The sequence below is a fragment of the Theropithecus gelada genome, chromosome 7a, assembly GCF_003255815.1.
Source record: "Theropithecus gelada isolate Dixy chromosome 7a, Tgel_1.0, whole genome shotgun sequence".
Taxonomy (NCBI): domain Eukaryota; kingdom Metazoa; phylum Chordata; class Mammalia; order Primates; family Cercopithecidae; genus Theropithecus; species Theropithecus gelada.
Genome location: NC_037674.1, coordinates 9,093,503 through 9,117,442, shown reverse-complemented (window position 1 = coordinate 9,117,442; position 23,940 = coordinate 9,093,503). Strand labels below are relative to the sequence as shown.

Genomic DNA, 23,940 nt, shown 5'->3' with positions numbered 1-23,940 from the left:
AGAAATTGAACTGCCCTTCTTTTTTTTTTTTTTTTTGAGACGAAGTCTCGCTCTGTCGCCCAGGCTGGAGTGCAGTGGTGTGATCTCAGCCCACTGCAACCTCCACCTCCCAGGTTCAAGTGATTCTGCTTGCCTCAGACTCCCAAGTAGCTGGGATTACAGGCACCCACCACCATGCCTAGCTGTTTGTTTTGTATTTTTAGTAGAGACGGGGTTTCACTATGTTGGCCAGGCTGGTCTTGAACTCCTGACCTTGTGATCCACCCGCCTCGGCCTCCCAAAGTGCTGGGATTACAGGTGTGAACCACTGCGCCCGGCTGAAATTGAACTGCCTTCTTACTGGGACTTTTAGGCCATATCCCCTTGTATAACAAGACATAAGCATTACTGATGATTGCACAAAGCTTACCAAAGGATTTAATAGTATCTAAGACTTCTGTAATGTAATGACAAAGCATCAGAAACAGTGCTTTTCCTTGTGTGAGAAGATTGGCAGGGGACCCGCAGGCAGGGACAGACTTAGGATGTAAGGATGTGCCCGTTCACATTTTCCCCCTTCTAAGAGAAGAGCCTTCCTTTTCTGGAGAATATAAAGAAATACACTTAGTTGGACCTTTGCAGAGCTGCTTCTCAGTTTGCCTGATCATCTTTGGATAGGACACAGTTTTCTTCCCCTGGAGTCAGGGTTGCTGTTTCTTAACATGCCTAGCTTAATTGGCACACCTGAGTTTCAACACAGTCACCTTTGTTTACATGTTTGACCCTATTTCTTTTCTTTTACCACATTAATTTATCTTGAAAGTATCACTTACTTTGTGAATCAACTGTCATTAGAGCGTGACATTTGCTAATGGTGATGGCCGTGTTTTGGATAGTTAGGGGAAAGGGAATGAGCAACAGCTTAATGCCTACCACGTGCCAGGCATGTGCCAAACATTTGCCACATACATTCATTGATCCTCTGTAGGATGATATTCTCATCCCTCTATTACTGATGAGGAAACTAAGGCTGAGAAGGCTTGATTACCTTGTGCAAGTTCACAGACCAGTAAGCTTCAGAGCCTTGGTGTTGCCTGCCTGTCAGTCAGTGCTCTTCCTTCTTCCCACCACAGCGCTGCATGCCTATAAGAAGGCAGGCTTGCCTCCACAGGTCTTCACATCCCTACCAGACAGCTCTATTTACCTGCCCATGTAAGTGCCTCTCAATCTTATGTTAAGAGGAGGCCTCTTACCAAGCAGGCTATTTGGTTAAGAAGACTTCAGGCCAGGCGTGGTGGCTCACGCCTGTAATCCCAGCACTTTGGGAGGCCGAAGTGGGTGGATCACCAGGTCAGGAGATCGAGACCATCCTGGCTAACACAGTGAAACCCCGTCTCTACTGAAAATACAAAAAAATTAGCCGGGCGCAGTGGCGGGCGCCTGTAGTCCTAGCTACTTGGGAGGCTGAGGCAGGAGAATGGCGTGAACCCGGGAGGCGGAGCTTGCAGTGAGCTGAGATCGCGCCACTGCACTCCAGCCTGGGTGACAGAGGGAGACTCCGTCTCAAGAAAAAAAAAACAAAGAAGACGACGACTTAAGAGATGGCACAGTTATAGCAGTGCTGTGCCATGGAAGGCTATGGAAAAGCTGAAGCTGATCAACTGGATCTCTAGACTCCTTGGCCACTTAAGCCTGGAAACACTGGGTGACTCGAACATGGAAAACTAATTTAAGCAATATTGTACTGGACTGTCTGGTCTAAATCAAATCCGATAATATCTTCTGTCCCTGTTAAACTAATAGAAGTCTATACAAGTATTTGATAGGCAGTAAGTGGCTTTATTGAAGAGGCAAGGGAGAAAAGTCCCAGAAACCAAAAGAAAGTTTGTATTAACCAGTTTTAAGGCCAGGAGGAAAGAGTTACTCTATTTACAGTAGAGACTCCATCTCCTTTTTAGGTTGAGGTAGAGGGACACTCACGGTGTGTTGATCACCAAGCGGTCCCATTGCCCCTTGATGTCATCTTCAGATGGCTGTTCGGTGATATATAGGCCATCAAACTCCAGCTTCCTGGCGATTTCTTTTTCCCTTTTGAATACCACCAAAGGCACCTACGAGTGGGAAGACAATGGTTACTCAGAGCAGGCTTTGTGATTAAAGCACGTGCTCCCAGGTCTTTGTCACAAATTAACCTTCCAACTTCAGAGCAGCAATCTCCTTATAGTGGAATTATTAGGGTGCCTAGTTGTGGGATCAAAGCCCAATGATTCTCTTTGGCTAAATACCCCTACCTCTTTAAACCTGGTCTAATTTGGGTCGCCCTTTAAGTTTTCAGTTAGACAGCTAATATTCATACAAACTAGACTCCCTGACCGATGCTAGTGTGCAGGCCATGCCCGGGCTGAATGAGTTAGGACTCCTAAGACTCCTCGGCTGGAGGTGAACCAAGATTTAGAAAGGACAATAAACCATTCTACGGGATGGATGCCACAGGAATAGGATGAAATGTTCCAACTCCCTTCAATGTACAGGGCCATATTTATCTCATGGCTTGGAAGGTGAGTTCATGAAACATGGTTTCATAGTTAGAATGAGAGGATTCAGTCTTTCTGTATTCAAGTTTTCTTCCTGAGATTCTGTCCGCAAAGAGCTCCTTCCTGGTAGTGGCATACTTGTTTCCTACTATCACTCTCCATTCTTTTATAATCGGAACTTTTATTTTAGACTAGATATAGTGATATGGCTATAAGGACCTACTGCCAAAGGGGAACCCAGAAAGGGATTGGAAAATAATCCACTTGCCCCAGCCATCACTAAGTGCACACACACTCCAAGCATGGGACAGTTAATGAGGCCAGAGGATATTGCTGAAATCCTAGGAAATGAGAAGTCACAGTTGACAAAGCTCCTCCAGCCAGAAAAAGCTTAATTCAGACAGAGCTAGGTCATCTCATCTCGTCATCTCAGCTGAGATGCCACTGGCTACTTGGCGACATCCTTGAAACCTTCATCTCCAAACCCATGATATGCATGTACCCCACATTGCTTTTGTCCAAAACAAAAGAACAAAATTCAGACAGTGATTTGTAAAGAGTTACCTCTTGCCCTGTTTTTCTTTAAAACAATGAAATAACACTGATAAACTGAAAAACTCACGATAGGAAGGTGGCCAAGGCTAGCAGCCACTGCACACTGTGAGGACCTGATGATGACTGTTAGTGCACAGATGATGTGGGAGGTGAGGCAAAGCTCAGCGACCGACTAAGGCCTGCTGTGCTCTGAGTGACTCTGAAGAACAGCAGCAATATCAAGTTGCAGAGGGGTGCTCATCTCTGGGATTCCAAACATTCCCCTTCAATCTTCTAGAAGTTTGTATACTCTCGTAAACAGAACTTCCACATTCTTTACTTGCTAAATAGTGTTTCTTTTTTGTTTTCTCCAGGTCACAGTATAATCTGTACTCCATCTAATAAGCTGAACTCTAGGATCACAAACTAAGGAGCAGCAGCGAACGTGCTTGAGGGTTTACTACGTGTTCTGAGTACATTTACACATACTACTACATTTAATCGCCCCAGCAACTTTAGCAACAATACTCATTTTCTTAAAGATCGATTTGTATTTCCCTTTTATTATATAAATTACCAATAAAATCCTGACCTGGGAATCAAAAATTTAATATAACCTCAGTTTAACACCATTAAATAAGCTAACTCACAGAGTAATACTGGAATGTTACCCAAATAATAAAGTAGGCAAATGGCCAATTATTACATTCCCTATTTCAAAAAAGAGGCATTAAGCATTCATGTCATAAGTTTATTGACAAACATATCTAGTATGCCATATGAGTTAGAGTTTGATCCATTTCCAGAGGCTGCATCTCTTAAAATGCTCTTCATATCTGTTAAATGGATGAACTGAAACATCCTTATGTTTTAAGCAGTTGGTGTCTTACTAGAAGGAAGGGTGTAGCAAATACAGATCCAAAGTACAAACACATCTTAGCTAGTAACGTCCACTTGTTTTCCACTGAAAATGGCAAATTCTTCCCAGGGCCCTCCTCAGAGTGGCTCCTACAGACCACAGAGGTTGTGAACCTCCGGACACTCTCGCCCAACATAGCGCTGCTGGAAGCCCTGCGAAAGGCGCAGACCGAGGACGGATGAAATGGCGGCACCTCACTAAGACCTTGTTTTCATGACCTTGTTCCCCCCTCCGTGCTCAAGGACCAAAAGGAAAGATGGGAAAATAACAATACTCATTTTTACGGATGAGAAGATAGAGGACTGGGAGTTTAAGTGGCAGAGTTGTGAGTTCAACCCAGGCAGCCTGACTCCAGAATTTGCACTTTCATAGTTGCAATGGAGTCCTTAGTGTGGCCCAGGGCACAAGGTCTCTTCAGCACGGTAGCTGGACTTCCTACATGACACTACAGTTCACTGGGGGAAGAAAGGACCACAATATAGGAAAATATTTCCTGGACTCTTCCCAGGAAGAAGATGGCTTGCTGTACTTAAGGAGATTTCCTACTCAAGAGAAGGAAGAAAAACATGTAATGAGAAAAGCAGTGAGAAAAACAAAATTATGATGTAGCAGAACTGGAACTGGACTTGGGACACCAAAAATTGAATGACTGGAGATTGACATAACTGTAGTGGTTCTGAATATGGCCCCAAGGAACCATGCCTCCTGGAATTCATGCCTTTGTGTAGCGCCTCTCCCCTCTACCATGCAGCAGTGAATCTGGGATGGCCACGTGACTTCCCTTAAACCACAGAATGCAATGGAAATGACACTGTGCCAGTTCTGGGCCTAAGACTCAGGAAGGCTTAGCAGCTTCCACCTCCATGCTCTTTTTGGAAACCCAAGCCATCATGCAAGAAGTCTAGCTACCCCACTGGACAGAGCATGTGGAAAGGCCACATGGAGAAGGAGATGCTCTGAATCTACACAGAGAGAAAGAGGGAGCGAGAGAGAGGCCCAGCTACCCCAGCTGAGCCCATCCTTCCAGTTGTCCCCCCATGGAGCTGCCAGGCATGGGAATGTGCCATCTTGGCCATTCCAGCCCAGCTGAGCTCACAAATGGCTGCAAATGTAGCCCCTTTACATACAGCAGAGGAACTGCCCAAATGTGCCAGTCATCTCACAGAATCAGAGAGGTAAACAGCTGTCATTTTAGACCACTAAGTTTTAGAGTGGTTTGTTATGCAGCAACAGATAACTGAAAACTAACACATCAGTAAGCTTTCTTCTGAGATCTTGGTTACCGCCTAATGAAAAGGTATTTTTATAAAAATTTTGACATCAATTCAAAGATCAGAAGACTCTCTCATAACTAGCTCTCATGTGACTTAGCCTGATGACTCTAGTTCTATGAAATTCAACAAGAGGTACCTGAAATGGGACTCCTAGCGCAAGGCTTCTTGAACTTGAAAGTGCGTACAAATTTCCCAATGATCATGCTAAGTGGTAGATTCTGAGTTAAAAGACTTGGGGGCTGGGCGCAGTGGCTCACGCCTGTAGTCCTAGCACTTTGGGAGGCCGAGGCAGGTGGATTACCTGAGGTCAGGAGTTCAGGACCAGCCTGGCCAACATGGTGAAACCCCGTCTCTACTAAAAAATACAAAAATTAGCTGGGCGTGGTGGCAGACACCTGTAATCCCAGCTACTTGGGAGGCTGAGACAGGAGAATTGCTTGAACCCGGGAGGCGGAGGTTGCAGTGAGCCGAGATTGTGTCACTGCACTCCAGCCCGGGAGACAAGAGCGAAACTCCATCTCAAAAAAAAAAAGACCTGGGATGAGGCCTGAGACTCTGCAGGTCTAGGCAGCTCCCAGGTGATGCGCTGCTGCTGCTCCACGGAACTTACAAAGACCTTTACAAATAGCAAAGTCTTCGAGCAAAGGGCTGGCTGGGCTCAGAAAGGACACTTGTTCCTCAAGGAGTCAGATTAGATCCAGAGTGGCCAACAGCTCACCTTCAGGCAGTAGTAGCCCACCACACAGACTAGAGAGATGATGGTGTGGATGATGGCCAGGGCCCGCAGCGTTGGTGCCATATACCCAGTGCTCTCCTGAAGGACAAAGAACACCATCGCTTCTTCCTCTTCCTCGTCATTAAATGAATTCCATAGGTTTGCAACATCCTCTGTCTCTTCTTCTAAAGGTTCTTCAGTGACCTGGCCCAAAACACACACTTACTTATTAAACATCAAAAGAACCTCAGCCACTGGGCACTCCTCAAATATTTTATATGGTTAGCATATGCTGTACAAATAGTAGTGACTCAACATTACTTGCTGAATGAATGAGATTTTTAGGTAACTTATGACTAGGAATCACCCAGTATCTCTAATAATTGCAAATACACTTTTAAAAAGGAGATAAAAACCTATCTCTTGAAAAGAAAGCAAAAAAATTAAAATTAGGAAACTTTTACTACATATGCTTATAATCCTTATGCCACAGAAGGAAATATTCTGATCATGCTGTGGCCTGAGAGGAGGCTGAGACACACACACACAGAAGCATGTGTGTGCCCGCTGCCCCACCCACCACTGCCACCCAGCCAGACTCAGTATTTTCCATTCTTTCTGAGATGCCATTTACATTCATGGCTTCAGCTGCTATTCTTACACATATGACTCTCAAATCTACGTCTCTGAGGCTTTGTCCTGTAGCTCCAACTGCTTGCTGGCTTTGTCTCCTTGGCTGTCTGTCTGAAGTCACCTCAACCTCAACGTGTTTAAAACCAAGCTTTGCCTCTCTTGGCTATAGACTTCCATTTTTCTTTTATGGGCAACAGAAGGTCATTAGTTTGTCGAGTGGAAAGTTGAGGTGGATAAAACAATGTTTCATACAAATTAGATTGGTGGTTTTAGGTAGAAAGGGAGATAGGCAAGAGATAGAAAAGCCAGTTAAACATTATGTTGAGAATTCAGGAGCCTTCATTAATCCATTGCACTAATAATTATTACATGCCTACAGCATGCAACACCCACTTGCCAATGTTCAAAACCTTCGTTTAACTTGAGCAGTCCCCTCTCTTTCCAAATCCTGTGAATTTTTCCTTTATGACGCTTCTAACAAATAGGCTAGCTATAATGCCTCTTGGTTACCTTATTCCTTGAAGAAAGAATGAATTGTGTTTATTATTCATTTTGAAATACCTTGTGGTTCCTAATATAGGGTCTAGCTCATGGTAGATGCTCAGCAAGTATTTGAAGACTAAATTCAAGTAACAACTAAAATAAGCATGAACCATTGAAATAGTCCCCTAACTGGCTCCCTTGTCAGTAGTCTCTCCACTGCTAGAAACTGTATTCCTTTTAGAAGCCAATGTCTTAGAAATTTGCTACCTATTAGAATGTTTGCTACAATTAAGAACACAAGTTCTGTCATGATTCTTTTTCTACACATAGTATACTTAGTATACAGCATATTTAGCAAATAACCCCTGAATGAAGTATCACCTTATAAAAAAGCAGGATGAAGTTGATAGCGAAGGCTACAAACAGAGCAAGGAACCTCAGGTTGTAGAAATTCCTGGCCAGGTAATGCTGCAAAGAAAAGGACAGGCAGAAGTAGAAGAGCTTTGGAAGGAAAAGAGAACTTCCTACTTTTACACAGGTCAATTCTCGTTAGAAGTTCACACATGACTCATCTTTCTCTTGGATGACCACTCTTCTAGGGCAACCCTGGCATTCTTTTTTTTTTTTTTTTTTTTGAGATGGAGTCTCCCTCTGTCCCCCAGGCTGGAGTGCAGTGGCGCAATCTCGGCTCACTGCAAGCTCTGCCTCCCGGGTTCACGCCATTCTCCTGCCTCAGCCTCCCGAGTAGCTGGGACTACAGGTGCCCACCAACATACTCGGCTAATTTTTTTGTATTTTTACTAGAGACGGGGTTTCACCATGTTAACCAGGATGGTCTCGATCTCCTGACCTCATGAACCACCCATCTTGGCCTCCCAAAGTGCTGGGATTACAGGCATGAGCCACTGCACCGGGCCAACCTTGGCATTCTTAACACAGCCATGGCATGACTGTGTCATGTCATGAACATGGAACCAAAATGTTGATTAAAAAAAAAATTGCTTTAGAATTGCTATAAAGAATCCTGCTCTGGCTTATTGCTCAGGGAGCCAAAGGCCTAAACATGCCACCAGCAGAGGACTCGAGCCTTGCCTTGAAGTGCTGTGTGTATGCGTATTCGCAGCAAGCAGTCTGTTAGGAAATTGTAAGTAATCTAGGCTCGCAGAAGACCCTGGCAACTCCCAGCCTGGATGTAGCCATTCTGTGGCCTCAGGCAGCAATGTGTCCTCATTCCTTTCCGAGTTACAGTTCCAGGAGCCTCGTCTCCTCCCTTGTTGGAAGCAACATTCCCATTCTCGCTGCCCTGTTCCCCAGAAAAATCGGCATCCACAGACTGGAGCGGAAGCTGCCTGGGTAAAGTTCCCAGTCTCTCTGTGGGGAGCCCTCACCAATGGTGCTAGGGAAGGTGTGGTCCTGGCCTTCAGCCACTATACCTCAGGAGGCAATGTATCAGAGAAAGAATATTACAAGCTGTTCTAAGGTTTGATTGCCTATAGAACAGTCAAGGTTTGGAGGACTAGTGTGGGAAGCTAACATAACAGGAACATTCCTTCTGATTCCCACATGATCAAACCACTTCTGAGCTTTTGGACCAGGATCAGCTAAGTCCCCACATAATAGACATAAAGGACTAGGTAGAAAGAGGTGTTCCTGCTCTCCTGGTAAGGAAACAGGTGACAGAGGACACCCTGCTGATAGCAGAGCTGTTGGAGGACTGTGGTTCTTTCCAGGCTCTCCCCCTTTTCTTTTCCTCCAACAGAAAAGGAACAAGTAGAGAGATGGGAAGAAGAAAGTGTAGGAATGAGAAAGGGAAGGAAGTGTCACTGACCAAGCAGTGAAACAAATCAGCGACACCTCTCTGCCATCTGCCTGGGCCAATGCCTGTACCGTGGACAGGGCCAAGGCTGGAGCACTTACCAGTAACTTGGTCTGATAGATGTCCAGCCCTTTAAAGAAATTGGCTGTGAAAGCTTCCGGCTTCTCAGTCTTCTGACCACACCGCCGCTTCTTCTTTTTTGTCACTTCTGTCCACAGGTGCTCGGCTTGCTCCTCTTCTTTGTCTTTGTCTTCCTTCTCTCCATCTTCCATGCTGCAGAAATGGGAAACCCACTCAGCAGGCAGAAGGGAGGGCGGTCTGGCCCAAAACAGGAGACGAGATTAAAGAGAAATCTGGGTTGAGGGGGCAGGAGGTGGAATCATTCCTTGAGGGTGGAAACTTCAGGTCTCTATCAACCCACAGTGGCTGGACATTAAATTTATATTTAATGAGTGGCGACCACTTGGATGAACCATGATCTTGGTGTACATCAGCTATATACAAGTTTGTACTCTTCTGAAATTAGACTTAACAATTTTTTTTCCCCTTCTGAAGTTACCCTTTATTTTCTAAGCAATAGTACCTACTCTTCTAAGCTTCTGGCAAGATTTAATAAGATATTGTATAAAAGACCTGAGCACAGGCCTGACAAATAATAGGTATTTAATAAACATTAGATATCATTGTCGTCAATATGTGAAGTTGCAAAGTCATCTGGCCAGAGAGTGAAACTCTGATCTGCTAGTGGGATTATAAACTTAGCAAGATGAATATAATGTATTTATTATATAGCTAGGGTAAAAGAAAATATACCCAGGGCTTGCAGAATAATTGCTTGCATTGATAGAAATCAAGTTTTCTATTCACTATAGCAACAGAATATCAGATGCTATCTCTTATTTTCTTTTTTCCTTATTTTTCTCCTTATTTTCTTTTTTTCTTTTTTCCTTTTTTTTTTTTTTTTTTGTTTTTGAGACAGGGTCTTGCTCTGTTGCCCAGCTTGGAGTGCAGTGATGTGATCTTGGTTCACTGCAGCCTCGACCTCTTGGGCTCAAGCAATCCTCCCACCTCAGCCTCCCAAGTAGCTGGGACTACAGGTGCACACCACCATGCCCAGCAATTTTTGTATTTTTTGTAGAGATGGGGTCTCATTATGATGCCTAAGCTGGTCTCGAAGTCCTGGGTTCAAGTGATCCTCCAGCCTCAGTCTCTCAAAGTGCTGGGACTACAGGTGTAAGCCACTCTGCCTGGCCTAAGAACTATCTACCATAGCAGTTAGAGTAGTTGATGCTACCAAGAACTTACTCTGCCTTCTCGGATTCTACTTTGCCTTCTGCTTCATTTGCTGCTTTCATCTCTGCTGCCTAGACAAAAACAACAATCAGTCAAGCTTTCCTCAAAGAAGCGAGGTCATGATGATGAGACATTTTCTTGGCCATTTGCTTCTTGGTCACAAATTTCAATGGCTTCTTTTCATGTTTCTGCTTCTCTCAGGATCACCGAACATAAGTGTCCTGCTATATATATCAAGTGACTCTGAAGAGATGCCAAGACAAAGATTTGAAACTTGAAAACTCAACCTCCCTTCTCTTACTTACTCAATTCAAAGAGGAAACTTGTGTTAGGACATTGTGAGAGCCTCATGACAGTGGTTCTACTGATCCATGGGGTCAGAAAGAGATGGGACATAGATCAAACCAAGTTTGATCAGCCTGCCTCCATCTGACAGGCTGCTTCTTGCCTTGTCTTTAATCCTCTTGCCAGTATCTCAATCCCCTGGCTGAGGACCACTGCAGTTGGAGTAAAATTCAAGCTCCTCAACACAGCCTGTAAGTCTTGCATGATCCTGGTGTTTCTCTTCATCCCCTTCTTGTACCATTTGACTCGTGTCCCACACCCAAACACACAGACTTCCTGGAACATTCCCGATCCTTCCAGGCGTACTTCCAGAGGATACTTAACCATATCCTCTGCCTGGAGTATGCCTGCCCCAGCTTTTCACGTGCCTGCTGCCTGTCAGGACTTGACTCAGATGACACCTTTTCCGACACCTCCTCTACCTGTTTCTGATGGGCCTATATTAGCTGTGTAACTCATTGCATGTTCACGTGTTCTAACACGCAGCACAAATAATAATGATCTTATTTGTTGTCTTCTCCCACTAGAAGTTAAGATTCATGAAAGCAAGAATGTTGTTTCTGCTTTAAACCTATGTATTCCCCTATCCTAGAACACAGGCTGGCACACAGCAGTCCTGGAATGGGACCCTGTTATGTATCAAACTGTGTTCTAGGTTTATGGGGCTACATCAGGGAGCAAAACAGAATAATATTGTAGGAATGCTGATTCTGATGTTTTCTTCCCTGAATCTTCAAACCAGCATTCTCTCCTACAGAGAACTATAGAACCTGACATTTCTCCTTCCTAGCATTCTTTATACTTGTCTTGACTTTTCCAATGCCTTTATTCACCACTAAACTGTAGGGACAGTGTGTTTCTTATTGACCACCATATTCCCAGAGCCTAAAACAGTGACAAATGCACATTAACTATTCAATAAATAAGAATGGAATGAATGAGTGAATGAATGTTTTTGGGCTTGGATCTTTTCACATTTCTCTACTCTCTCTGATGCTAGAGTGACACTGTGAATGGGATACTACAATAGAGGGGAACACCCAGAACCTTCCATGGTCAAGGGGCTCTGAATTCCTGCTATCTTGTTCACTTAATCTTGTTGACTGACATGACGTACTAACTGAATAGTGAGTGTATTGCAAGGATAAAAATGTCCCAAGCATGATCAAACTCATTGAGAGGCCAAATCATAAGAGATCATTTGACCTTTTATGACACTGAGAAAGCACGGTCTCAAAAGGAAGGTCTCCTTTTATGTTATTCTTCATTTTCTATGCTTTCAGTTCACTGAATGCATCTGCACAGCATGAGAACTAGCCTTCTAATAAAAGTCTGAGGCAAAGTGTTACAGGCCATCACGTTTGAATTCTACAATGTAAACTAGAAGACCAACCAATGATTAGACACTGAGATAACCATCTAAGTCTTGATTTCTGCAGACATGTCAGAGGTGGAATTATAAGATCAGCATAATCACACCACAACCACTGTCTAATAGAGTGTTGGCTCCTGGGGAAATGGTGTCAGTACCGATGACAAGATATGGTGACAAGTCTTATGCTGGGGATAAAGGAAGATGAAGGAAACAGATGACACTTACCTGAGCTTTCCTCTTCTTCTGTACAGTACTCTCTAACGTAGGGGGTTCATCCTTGCCAATAATTTCTGAGAGGTCACCCAAACCCACTTCAGGCCCATGCTTTAAGCTGCCCTCTTTCTTTGGGTGGAGTCCAAAGAGGTCTGACATGATATCTGTATCTCCCTTCTCCCCCTTTATGAAGTGTACTAGTTCAGTGGTGATACCTGGCTCCATCACCTCTGCCCTCTCAGCCTCCATAGTGTCATCATGGATACCAAATTGGGTTGGGTCAGGCATGTCACCCAGGATCTTGGTCACTCTGATGTTCTTTGCCCCTTCTACCAGGCCCCCTCCAAACACTGTGCTCCAGAGGATCTGAAAGATTCCTCCCAGGACGGTGAAGAGCATCTGGAACAGCCCCAGGAACAGCATCCAGAAAAAGGAGCAGAGCACCTTCACCAGCTCCTTCGCAGTCATCTTTTTGACGTTCCTGTACTGCTTCCTGAGGTTCTTCAGGGTTGCCCTCTTCAGAAAGTCGGCGACGTTCCTCTTCACAGAGGCACAGGCCATTGCAAATGCAGAGGCCGGCTCGAAAGACCCGTCTTCCTCCTCTTCACCCGCAATTTCTAACACGTAAGAAGAATCTTCATCTTCTTCCTCCTCTTCTGGCCTGTCCGCTGAATCGGATTCAGAGATCTGAGATGCTAACTGCATTTCAAAGATGGTGTCCTCACAGAAGTTCACAAACAGCTCCATCTTTTCCTGCTCCCCACCTTCGTTGACAACATCAAAAATGAACTGTCGCTTAGATTCCTTCACCTGGGGCTTCTCCCACTGAGTGCGACTGGACTCACTGATTTCAAAATAAACACGCTCAATTTTCTTGGCCCCACCCATGATCTCGATGCGTCCTAGGTAGGGTTCGAAGTAATTTAGCACACTTTCTGCTGGGTCCAACAGACACTTCAGCCGGGAATCGTTTGGCATGTGTTCAGAAAGATTTGTCAATAACACAGCCACATTAAACCCTATGTCCTTGGCCGGCTCATGGAACCGGTCTACAAAATCAATGTAATTAAACATGTCATTCTCATCAGCTTCTGCACACGAAAGGAGAAAGTCAATCTCTGACTGCGTGTACTGTTTTTGCCCTTCCATGGCCTTCTGGAATTCTCTTTTGGAGATAATTCCTTTACCATCTGGGTCGTATTCTTTGAAGGTGTCTGAGCTGGTTAAGTCTTTAAGTTTCAAGAACATGTCAAAGAATTTCAAGATCATTTCTACATTGGTAGATGATTCTACCAGTGTGTCAACCATCTGCTTGCCAATGGTGCCATTTACCACATTCCCTGTGAGGCAGGTTCAAAAAGACATACAAATATATAAATAAACCCAAGCCATCATGTAAATTGTCAGGTAGCTAGTTTTAGAAGACTTTTGTGCCCAATTAGTCAGCTCTTCTCTGACCGTGATGATGTAGGAGGGAGCAGCAAGCCATAAAGACTACACCACTAGGAGCCAAGGGGGAAAGAAACAAAGGGAAGAAGGAGGTGGCCATACCACTGCCTTTAACATGGCTTGGGGCCTGGGAAGTGGTTTCATTATCAGATTATTGGGGACACATAGGGATACATGGTGTCCCTCTGATCCCCTTAGACCTAGGAGGGTGCCCAACTAGATGGCTGGCATACACACTGGCAGCCAGATGTGTTGAAAAGCAATGGGGAGAGGGAGAGGATAGGGAAGAGCAAAGCTTGGAGGTTTTCCCCAGTTCATTCTGGCTTTCCTACTGATAGAAAATCAATTGATTTCAGGCTTCGTCCATCAGACCAGGTGCCCCTCATTTTATTTTTTGTTTCTGAAAATTTGGCTTTCTGACCAATGTCATATGGCATCAGTGACCTGCCAGAAGGATAATCTGCATGATCAGTAAGGTTAGTGCTCAGACCAATTACAGTTGTGTGAAGGCCTAGTTATACCAAACAGCCCAACCTTCCAGGAGGGACAGAAGCATCACCACCATGTCCTGAAGGAGATCCAAGAGTTCCTTCAGCAGCTCGATCTGACTGGAATCCTAGAACAGAAACAGGAGATACCCCTGAGCTATCTGATCCCTCGGTAAAGTACAGGGCAGTGAGCAAGAAGAGCCTGCTCTGGAAAGGTTAGGTGCAGGCTGCATCAGTGTCAGGAAAGAGCGTCCTTCTCATTCTCAATGAGGATGCCTTATCGTCCACTGTTTGCAGCACCGGGAGACTCACTGTAGCAGGACTCATCCAACAAAGCTCCTTTACATTTTTCCTTTCATTAGTACAGTGTGGCAGATACACCAAGTGTTGTCCAAAACTACTGAACAACCCAACGCACCAAAGAGCCTTCAGGTATCTCTGGTAGCTTATGCTGTCATTTTCTACACTGGAGAATTACCAGTGAGCTTTATGGGAACACTGGACATCTGGTAAAGGTGTCAAGGTTATAATCACCAAGTGGGTTCTCCTTTCTTTCTGGATTAATTTAGAGTCTCCTAATTCTAGGTGGTGGTGATCTGGGTGCCACTTGTCCCTTTAATGCAATAAAATGGAGGCTATTCCTCTGGATGGTTTTGATACTAGTCTGTTTGGTTTTAATTTCAGCAATGCAGGAAGAGCGTTGCTAAGCTAACTCCATGCTTTTATACCCTATGTCACAGTAGAAAACAATTCTTGGAAGATCTGAGGTGGGCAATCTGGAGATTCAATTAAAAATGTATTCTGAGTCACATACCTTTTACAGACCCCCCTCAAAAAAAAAAAAAAAAGAAAAAAAAGAAAAGAAAAAAGGAAAAAAAATTAAAACCCCAAAACCAAAAACCCAACCGTAACTCTTTGCCTAGCCCTTCAACTTTCAAAGGAATCTTCATCACCTATGGTGTGTACCACAGCTACTTACAAAATATCACAGAAGTGTAGGATATCAGAGCTGGGAAGAAACCTCAGAGATCACTTATTCTAACTTTGAATATTTTAGAGATGATGAAACCAAAACCAGAGAGGGAAAGTGGCTTTCCAAAAGTCACTGGTGAGGAGGTGGCAGGGCCAGGGCTCTCGCCTCGAGACTGCACCACACTGCCCAGCTGACATAGGAATGGACATCTTACTGTCAAATTGGCAGCCCTCCCAGGAACTCTCTCCTCCCATAAGGCCAGAGTCAAAAGGGGAAAAATGAAAGGTTAAATAGCACATTCCAGAAGAGAGGAGGCAGATGTGACAGCCTTGAAAATTTCAGACACACATGATTTAAAAGTTAAAGCTGCAAATGTTACTCTAATCAGCCTCAAATACCTCCTGAAGGCCTCCCTCAGGTGTTGCCATGGAGAGAGGCAATAAACTGCTACATATGCTACATTTATTTGTTCATAATAAATGCTCTGAGCGGTTCTGATTCATCTTGCCAGAGAGATGGGGAGTGAGAAGGAGAGGCAGAGACAGGGAGGGAGGGAGGAAGGAAGCAGGGGTGAGAGAGAAGAGGGATGTGGATTACAGAGACATGCAACGTGGGACAGATGGACGCATGGGGCTGGTAGGGAGTGTTCATAAGTTGACAAAACAGTGACAAGGAAGCAGAAAGGATTAGCACCATAGAAAGCAAATGTTGAGGCAATCATAAAAAGGGTAGGTTGGTGAGATACAAAGAAGGAAGCTGCGTTCATGCAAAAGCCTGTCTGGGACCCCCGGGAGGCATCCGTTTCTGTCTCCCATTTTGGCCTTCAGTTTAAAAAACTGAGACCTCATATGCATGACTTGTCCAGCCTTTGATCAAACAGCCACATCACAATGGGAACACCAAGGAGTGAGGACCGACTTAGCATTTCACAACAATGACACGTGCAGGGAATGGGCCACAGTACCTGAGACAGTTTCATCTGCATATTAGCAAAGACATGGAGGAAGCCAACCACGGCGTCCCACAGCCTGCTGTGAGCCAGGCTCTGCTGATTACCAATGCAAGGGCCCTGTGGAGAAGAGGACATTCTTATGTCACTTCAGCATCACAAGTTGCGCTGAAACCCGCCTAGCAAGGGCATCTGATACCTACTTATATGAGCAGACAGACTTTCCAAAAGTCAAGTATTTCACAGCTCGGTATTTTCCCAAGATATTACTTTTTTCTTTTCCTGATTATAGGATGCCATATCTAGGAAAAACCACCAGGGATTTCCCAGTCCAGCGATTTTCAGAGACTTTCTTTTAGCCTCAGAATGAGTTCTTAAAATGAGAGCTTACACTGGAGAACAGTATTTAAAACAGGGAAATGCTGTGGTTGACACAGGGCTGAAGGGCACACTCCCCACCCTCACCTTGGCCTCAGAGGCCTTTGGAGGAACTCAAGGGTGCTGTGAAGCACAGTGTGAAAACCAGGCCCTCATCTGCCTATTGTTTCCAGGCAAAGTTACACATGCTGATAACCACACAGCTATCTAATTAAGTAAAAAAAAAAAAAAAAAAATCTGTGTAATAATCTAAGCATTCAACCACTTCTAGGATTTTCTTATTAACCTAAACTTCAGATATAATAGCATCTCTAACAAACTTTTCTGAAAGTCAAATGTAGAGGAATAACTTAGTTTGCATTTTCCATGTTAATAATCTCACTGTGTGTGTGTGTGTGTTTAAGACAGAGTCTCTCTCTGTCACCCAGGCTGGAGTGCAGTGGCATGATCTCGACTCACTGCAACCTCTGCCCACTGGGTTCAAATGATTCTTGTGACTCAGCCTCCCAAGTAGCTGAGATTACAGGCATGTGCCACCATGCCTGGCTGATTTGTTTTGTATTTTTAATAGAGACCGGGTTTTGTCATATTGGCCAGGTTGGTCTCAAACTCCTGGTCTCAAGTGATCCACCTGCCTTAGCCTCCCAAAGTGCTGGGATTACAGGCATGAGCCACAGTGCGTGGTCAATAATCTCACTATTTTTGAAGATCATTATTGAGCCAACATTTCTTTTCTTTTCTTTACAGTCTATTTTTTTCTACCCTTTAACCAATCTCCGAATTAGTAACAAAGTTCTAAAAGGAACACATATATTACCCTAATTTCTAGAAAAGTCTTGGCAGGATTCCCAAGGTTGAAAAGGTGAGCAGGAGAAATACTGCCTGCATTCCCAAACCACATAAGTTTGTTAAAAATCACTGTTTATGTACATTCAGTGACTGATCCCTAGAAACCATTAGATTCTTTTTGGAACAAAGCTGGTTGCCGAAAGAAACACAGTCACCAAAAATGAGCTTCTCCTTTACTTTTGGGCTCGTGTTCCATGGGAAGTTCTGAAGATGAGGATGGATTTTGCAGAGATCAAATCAGATGCTTATCAAATATATTCAATGATCTCCTTAGGTACACTGCATTTTGTGAAACTTCAGTAACTTGTTTTTATGTTTATCTCTTCATGTCCTTATAATGCTTGAGTGACAAGGATATATCGCCCCTCAAAATCCTCCCTTTCAAGTTGACGGTCTTAGTTTTGTGTTTCTTTTAATGAGCAAATATGATCTGACGGTGCCAGCTGGCTCATCACATGGATCTTTATTTGATGAGAATTTAACATTTTTCATAGAACAAGTTTTGGCTCAGTCACATCACCAGTAAAAAAAAAAGTCACTAAAAACTCTTGGACTCTTGGAAGAAAAATGTTCTTTGGGAAAAAAATGAAGATGTATGGGAAAAGGTAAAAAACATTCTCCATTTCTTTCCTTACCTATGTCTTCTGTTTCAGCAAGATGGATATAATTGCTGACCTTATTTCTTACAAAACCATGCATAATCCTATCTCTAACTTTTCCAAATCACTGACACAGAATGTACTTCCTTCTCTGCATCCATCCATAGCCTACGTGGTACTATGGAGACTTGGAGCCCTTCAGCCTTTTTTTTTTTTTTTTTTTTTGAGACAGAGTTTCACTCTTGTGGTCCAGGCTGGAGTGCAATGGTGCCATCTCAGCTCACTGCAACCTCTGCCTCCTAGGTTCAAGTGATTCTCCTGCCTTAGCCTCTTGAGTAGCTGGGATTACAGGCACCTGCCACCATGCCCAGCTAATTTTTATTTTTAGTAGAGATGGGGTTTCACCATGTTGGCCAGGCTGGTCTCAAACTCCTGACCTCAGGTGATCCACCCACCTTGACCTCCCAAAGTGTTGGGATTACAGGCCCCAGTGAACCACCACAGCTGGGCCCCTAGGCTCTTAAGGGGCTTGCTTTCCTGCGAACTCATACACACGTGGGTTTTTTTTTTTTTTTTTTTTTTTGACAGAGTCTTGCTCTGTCACCCATGCTGGAGTGCAGTGGCACAATCTTGGCTCACTGCAAGCTCCACCTCCTGGGTTCAAGCAATTCTCCCCGCCTCAGCTTCCCAAGTAGCTGGGATTACAGGCACCCACCACCACACCCAGCTAATTTTTGTATTTTTTAGTAGAGATGGGGTTTCACCATGTTGGCCAGGCTGGTCTTGAACTCCTGACCTCAGGGGATCTGCCCACCTCGGCCTCCCAAAGAGCTGGGATTACTTGCGTGAGCCACTGCACCTGGCCACATATGTGGTTCTTAAGCACAGTATGTATGATTATTTTAAATCATGTATGATTTATTTATTTATTTATTTATTTATTGAGACTGAGTCTTGCTGTCGCCCAGGCTGGAGTGCAGCCGTGTGATCTCAGCTCACTGCAACCCTGCCTTCCGGGTTCAAGTGGTTCTCTTGCCTCAGGCTCCCGAATAGCGGGGACTACACGCGCACGCCACCATGCCTAGCTAATTTTTTGTATTTTAGTAGAGACACGGTTGCACCATGTTGCCCAGGTTGGTCTCAAACTCCTGAGCTCAGACAATCCACCCGCCTCAGCCTCCCAAAGTGCTAGGATTACAGGCGTGAGTCACCGCGCCCGGCCGTATGATCATCTTATATTGAATAATTTTCCTTGTGCATATGTATTTTCTCAATTACATTGTAAGCTCTTTATGGGTAGAGGCAATATACTGTGCTTCTTTTCATGAACCACAGCACAGAGTACAAGCTGAGCGTTTTGTTGAATGAATGAATAAAAGCCCTATTCATGAGTCTCCTCATTATGGTAATCTGAAGATGAAGTATTACTTTTGCTTTAAAAAAAACTTGTATCACAGAGGGTAATGATATGCCTACTAATTTTATAGCAAATTATGCCTGAATATATCCTCTGTTCCTTTTCCAAAATAGCTAGACCACCATAGACAATGAATAGAAAATGCTACCAACGGAGAAAGACTGCTGCAAGATCTAGACATTTAACATGAAATTCCCTTGCAGATTTGACCGCCACTGCATGTAGTTTGTGTGCTTCTGAAGTTACTTCTTCCAGAGTTAGTTTCTGACAAGTCAGTAGGATCTCATGGATCCTGTTTTTAATCTCATACCATCAAGAAAACATCATTTATCCCTTAATTCCTTTATTCTATGAATCATTTCTCCACTCCACTCTCCATGCTTACTGAACAGATATATGCCAGACATCGTTCTAGATATAAAGAATTTTAAGTTGAGTAAGACATTTTCTTTCCACGAAAAATTTTTAGTTTAGGAGGGAAAGCAAAACGTAACTAGATAAATGCAAATAAAGTGTGAACACTATAAACAGGTCTAGTTGGGGGACCCCAAACTATAGCTTCTTGTGGAATGCAGATACTATTGCTTCCTATTTATAGAAAGTAAATATTGTCAGCATTAGGGCTGGATGGATAGTGCCCTGTGTACAATCAAGTATTCTGTAGGGAATATAGAATATATGCATATCAACAATGTTCTCTTGGCTTTCAGCCATGCACTCTGTAGCACATACCTGGATGTATTCTGTAAGAGAATTGAAAATCTGCTTGGTGACTGCCAGAGCTTTGGAGAAATTGTGCTGTCCGGATTCATCAATGATGTCCTTCCCTGAATAATACCAGTAGAAATCACTGATTGATTCCTGAAAACAAATGAGTAGAGCTTAGTATTTCTCAGACTTCAGTCAGTGAAGCTAAACTCGGTGTTTGGAAAGGGTACATGAGAATCCCGCATCTCTATGACCTCTTTGCTCTGACAGGAGCCAGAGACCCTGTGAAGATGCGCAGAGATACTTGACCTCTAGAATCTTTCAAGCACAAATATCCCTCCAGAGGAAAGAACAGATAGGAGTGAGGACTGCCTTCAGCTGGAACTGGGAGACTATGAACTAGGATAATGTATTCAATGTGAAATATGTGAAGATCATGGTAATTATCCAAATAATCATAATAACAGCAACAACGTAACAGCTACCATTGTAAGTGCCAGACATTGTTGTGAGTGCATTACATATACAGGCATACATCAGAGATTCAGAGTTAATCTGAGTTTGATTACAGATAAACTAGAGTAAAGTGAATATTACAATAAAGTGAGTTGTACAAAATGTTGATTTCTCAGTGCACATGAAAGTTATGTTTACAATATGCTGTAGTCTGTTAAGCGTGCAACAGCATTATGTCTTTAAAACACAATGTACATGCCATCATTTAAAAATGCTTATGGCTAAGAAGTGCTAACAATCATCTGAGCTCTCAGCAAGTTGTAAGTTCCACCATCTTTTTGCTGGTGAACAGCCTTGCCTTGATGTTGCTGGCCACTGACTGAACAGGGTGGTGGCTGCTGAAGGTTGAGGTGGCTGTGGCAATTTCTTAAAATAAGACAATGTTAACTGCATCAATTGACTTCCTTTCATGAAAGATTTCTCTGTAGCATGTACTGTTTGATAGCATTTTACCCACAGAACTTCTTTCAAAATTGGAGCCAATCTTCTCAAATCCTGCCACTCCTTTATGAACTAAGTTTATGTAATATTTTAAATCCCTTTTGGCATTTCAACAATGTTTAGAGTGTTTTCACCAGCAAGATTCCATCTCAGGAAACCACTTTCTTTGCTCATCCATGAGAGGCAACTCTTCATTTGTCAAAGTTTGATCATGAGATTGCAGCAATTCAGGTTTATGTTCTTCAGGCTCCACTACTAATCCTAGTTCTCTTGCTATTTCCAACACATCTGCAGTTATTTCCTCCACTGAAGTCTTGAACCCCTCCAAATCATCTGCAAGGGTTGCAATCAACTTCTTCAACTCCTGTTAATGTTGATCTTTTGACCTTTTCCCACGAATCACAATATTTTTCTTTTTTCTTTTTTTTTTTTTTGAGATGCAGTCTTGCTCTGTTGCCCAGGCTGGAGTGCAGTGGTACGATCCTGGCTCACTGCAAGCTCCACCTCCCGGGTTCACGCCATTCTCCTGCCTCAGCCTCCTGAGTAGCTGGGACTACAGGCACCTGCCACCACGCCCGGCTAATTTTTTCTTGTATTTTTAGTAGAGACGGGGTTTCACCATGTTATTCAGGATGGTCTCGATCTCCTGACCTTGTGATCCGCCTGCCTCGGCCTCTCAAAGTGCTAGGATTACAGACGTGAGCCACTGCGCCTGGCGCACAGTGTTTTTTAATGACATCTACAATGTTGAATCTTTTCCAGAAGGTTTTCAACTTACCTTGCCCAGATCCATCAGAGGAATCACTATCTATAGCAGCTGTAGCCTTACAAAATGCATTTCTTAAAAAATAAGACTTGCAAGTCAAAATTACTCCTTGATCCATGGGCTGCAGAATAAATGTTGTATTAGCAGGCATGAAAACAGGATTCATTTCCTTGTATATCTCTATCAGAGCTCTTGGAACCAGGTGCATGGTCAACGAACGGTAATATTTTGAAAGGAATCTTTTTTTTTCTGAGCAGTGGGTGTCAAGAGTGGGCTTAAAATAGTAAACCATGCTGTAAACGATGACAATCCAAGCTTTGTTCTTCCATACATAGAACATGGGCAGAGTAGATTTACCATAATTCTTAAGGGCCCTAGAATTTCTGGAATGGTAAACAAGCAGTGGCTTCAACTTAAAGCTACCAGCTGGACTGCCCCGATAAGAAAGTCAGCCTGTCCTTTGAAGCTCTGAAGCGAGCTATTGGCTTGTCCTCTCTAACTATGAAAGTCCTAGATGGTATCCCTCTTCCAGGAGAAGGCTGTTTCATGTATGCGGGAAATCTGTTGTTTAGTGTGACCACCTTCATCAATTATCCTAGCTAGATCTTCTGGATAACTTGCTGCAGCTTCTACATCTGCACTTGCTGCTTTACCTTACACTTTTGTTATGGAGATGACTTCTTTCCCTAAACCTCATGAACCAAACTCTGCTAGCTTTAAACTGTTCTTAGGCAGCTTCCTCACCTCTCTCAGCCTTCACAGAATTGAAGAGAGTTAAAGCCCTGCTCTAGATTAGATTTTGGCCTACGAGAACGTTGTCGCTGGTTTGACCTTCTATCCAGACCACTCGCACTGTCCCCATTTCAGTAATAAGGGTATTTTGCTATCTTATCATTCATATGTTCACTGAGGCAGCCCTTTTAATGTCCTTTTTCTTTGCATAGCTTGGCTGTTTAGTGCAAGGGGCCTAGCTTTTGGCCTGTCTTAGCTTTCAACATGCCTTCCTTCCTAAGCTTAATCATTTCTAGCTTTTGATTTAAAGTGGGAGACATGTGACTCATCCTTTCACTCGAACACTCAGAGGCCATTGTAGGGTTATTAACTGACCGAACCTCAACACTGTTATGTCTCAGGGAACAGACAGGCCTGAGAAGGAGGGGGAACAGTTGGTGGAGTGGTCAGAACACACGCAACATTGATTAAGTTTGCTGTCTTACATGGGCATATTTCATGGCACCCCAAAACAATTACGATAGTAACACCGAAGATCACTGATCACCTTACAAGTATAATAGTGTAAAGTCTGAAATATTGTGAGAATCATCAAAATGTGACAGAGACACCAAGTCAGTACATGCTGCTGGTAAAACGGCAGATAGACTTGCTTGATGCAGGGTTACCACAAACCTTCGATTTGTAAAACACACAGCATCTGTGAAGCACAATCAAATCGACTGCAATAAAATGAGGTATACCTGTATTCAAATATACCACCCTATGGCACAGGTGCTACCCCTTTTACTGATGAAAAAACTGGAACACAGGCGCGTTAAATAGATTGCTCTAGGTTACAAACCAGTAAGTGGCAGAACCAGGATGAGGAATCAGCAAAGAGGAAAAAAAAAATCTCTTTTTGTTAATATGTTTGTATAGATTTTCTCAACATAATTTGGACTCCTTTGAAACAAACCATCTGACTTCTCAACACGAACTTGTAAACTCATCCTATTCCTATCATCTTGTGTAAGTCTTTTTTTCTAGTGAAATCTGTTCTCATTCACAGGTTATTTCAGAGCTTTTGGTTGTCTTATAGCTCTTGATTGTTTTATAGCACCACAGATCGGTTTTCACTGGCAAAACTAAAGTAAACCAGCATTTTATAACAGATGATTTGGTGTTTAACCACATCTCCCACTTCTGTCTTCAAATGTACTCTTTGGACGCTGGACTTCCCATGCATCTGTGGATATACATTACAACGCCTCCCTTATGGGGGTCTGACTGTATCCTGGGCTGTCCCTGACCCTGTGTAACTGTGTTTATCTTTTGGCAGCAAAGGTGAGAGGTCCCATTGTCCAAGGCCCTCCCACTCACCTGCAGACGCAGAAGGTAGTCCACAGTGCTGATGATGACATTCACGGTGGTGGTGTTACCCATCTGAGTCCGCAGGAAGTTCTGAAAGTCTGAGAGCACCAGTGCTGGGTCAGAGCTTGTCCCTGCCATGCCAAGGGGGCCAGGCATGCCCTCTCAGCTGAGCTCAGATAAGACAGTCTATGTGAAAAGGCTTACAAGAA

The 23,940-nt window shown here is 43.6% G+C and overlaps 2 protein-coding genes across 3 annotated transcripts in view; both read right to left on the bottom strand.

Moving 5' to 3' along the window:
- The window catches only part of RYR3 (ryanodine receptor 3), a 584,152-nt gene that overhangs the window by 14,856 nt on the left and 545,356 nt on the right, over window positions 1-23,940 (bottom strand). For both annotated transcript variants that reach the window (XM_025390215.1, XM_025390216.1), the window contains 10 exons: window positions 23,741-23,829; window positions 19,948-20,076; window positions 15,988-16,092; window positions 14,097-14,178; window positions 12,126-13,453; window positions 10,193-10,251; window positions 8,989-9,160; window positions 7,453-7,539; window positions 5,959-6,159; window positions 1,960-2,090 (listed from right to left, as the gene is read on the bottom strand). In XM_025390215.1, coding sequence (XP_025246000.1) covers window positions 1,960-2,090; window positions 5,959-6,159; window positions 7,453-7,539; window positions 8,989-9,160; window positions 10,193-10,251; window positions 12,126-13,453; window positions 14,097-14,178; window positions 15,988-16,092; window positions 19,948-20,076; window positions 23,741-23,829 — 2,383 coding nt within the window. The remainder of the gene's footprint in view (window positions 1-1,959; window positions 2,091-5,958; window positions 6,160-7,452; window positions 7,540-8,988; window positions 9,161-10,192; window positions 10,252-12,125; window positions 13,454-14,096; window positions 14,179-15,987; window positions 16,093-19,947; window positions 20,077-23,740; window positions 23,830-23,940) is intronic.
- Window positions 3,591-4,176, bottom strand: LOC112627665 (cytochrome c oxidase subunit 7C, mitochondrial-like). The gene has a single exon (XM_025390220.1). It carries the CDS (start codon window positions 4,100-4,102, stop codon window positions 3,911-3,913), a length of 192 nt encoding a protein of 63 aa, XP_025246005.1. The 5' UTR covers window positions 4,103-4,176; the 3' UTR covers window positions 3,591-3,910.

Bases quoted from the DNA above. Each gene is read 5' to 3' on its own strand.
- LOC112627665 (XM_025390220.1), bottom strand. From the start codon at position 4,102: ATGTTGGGCGAGAGTGTCCGGAGGTTCACAACCTCTGTGGTCTGTAGG.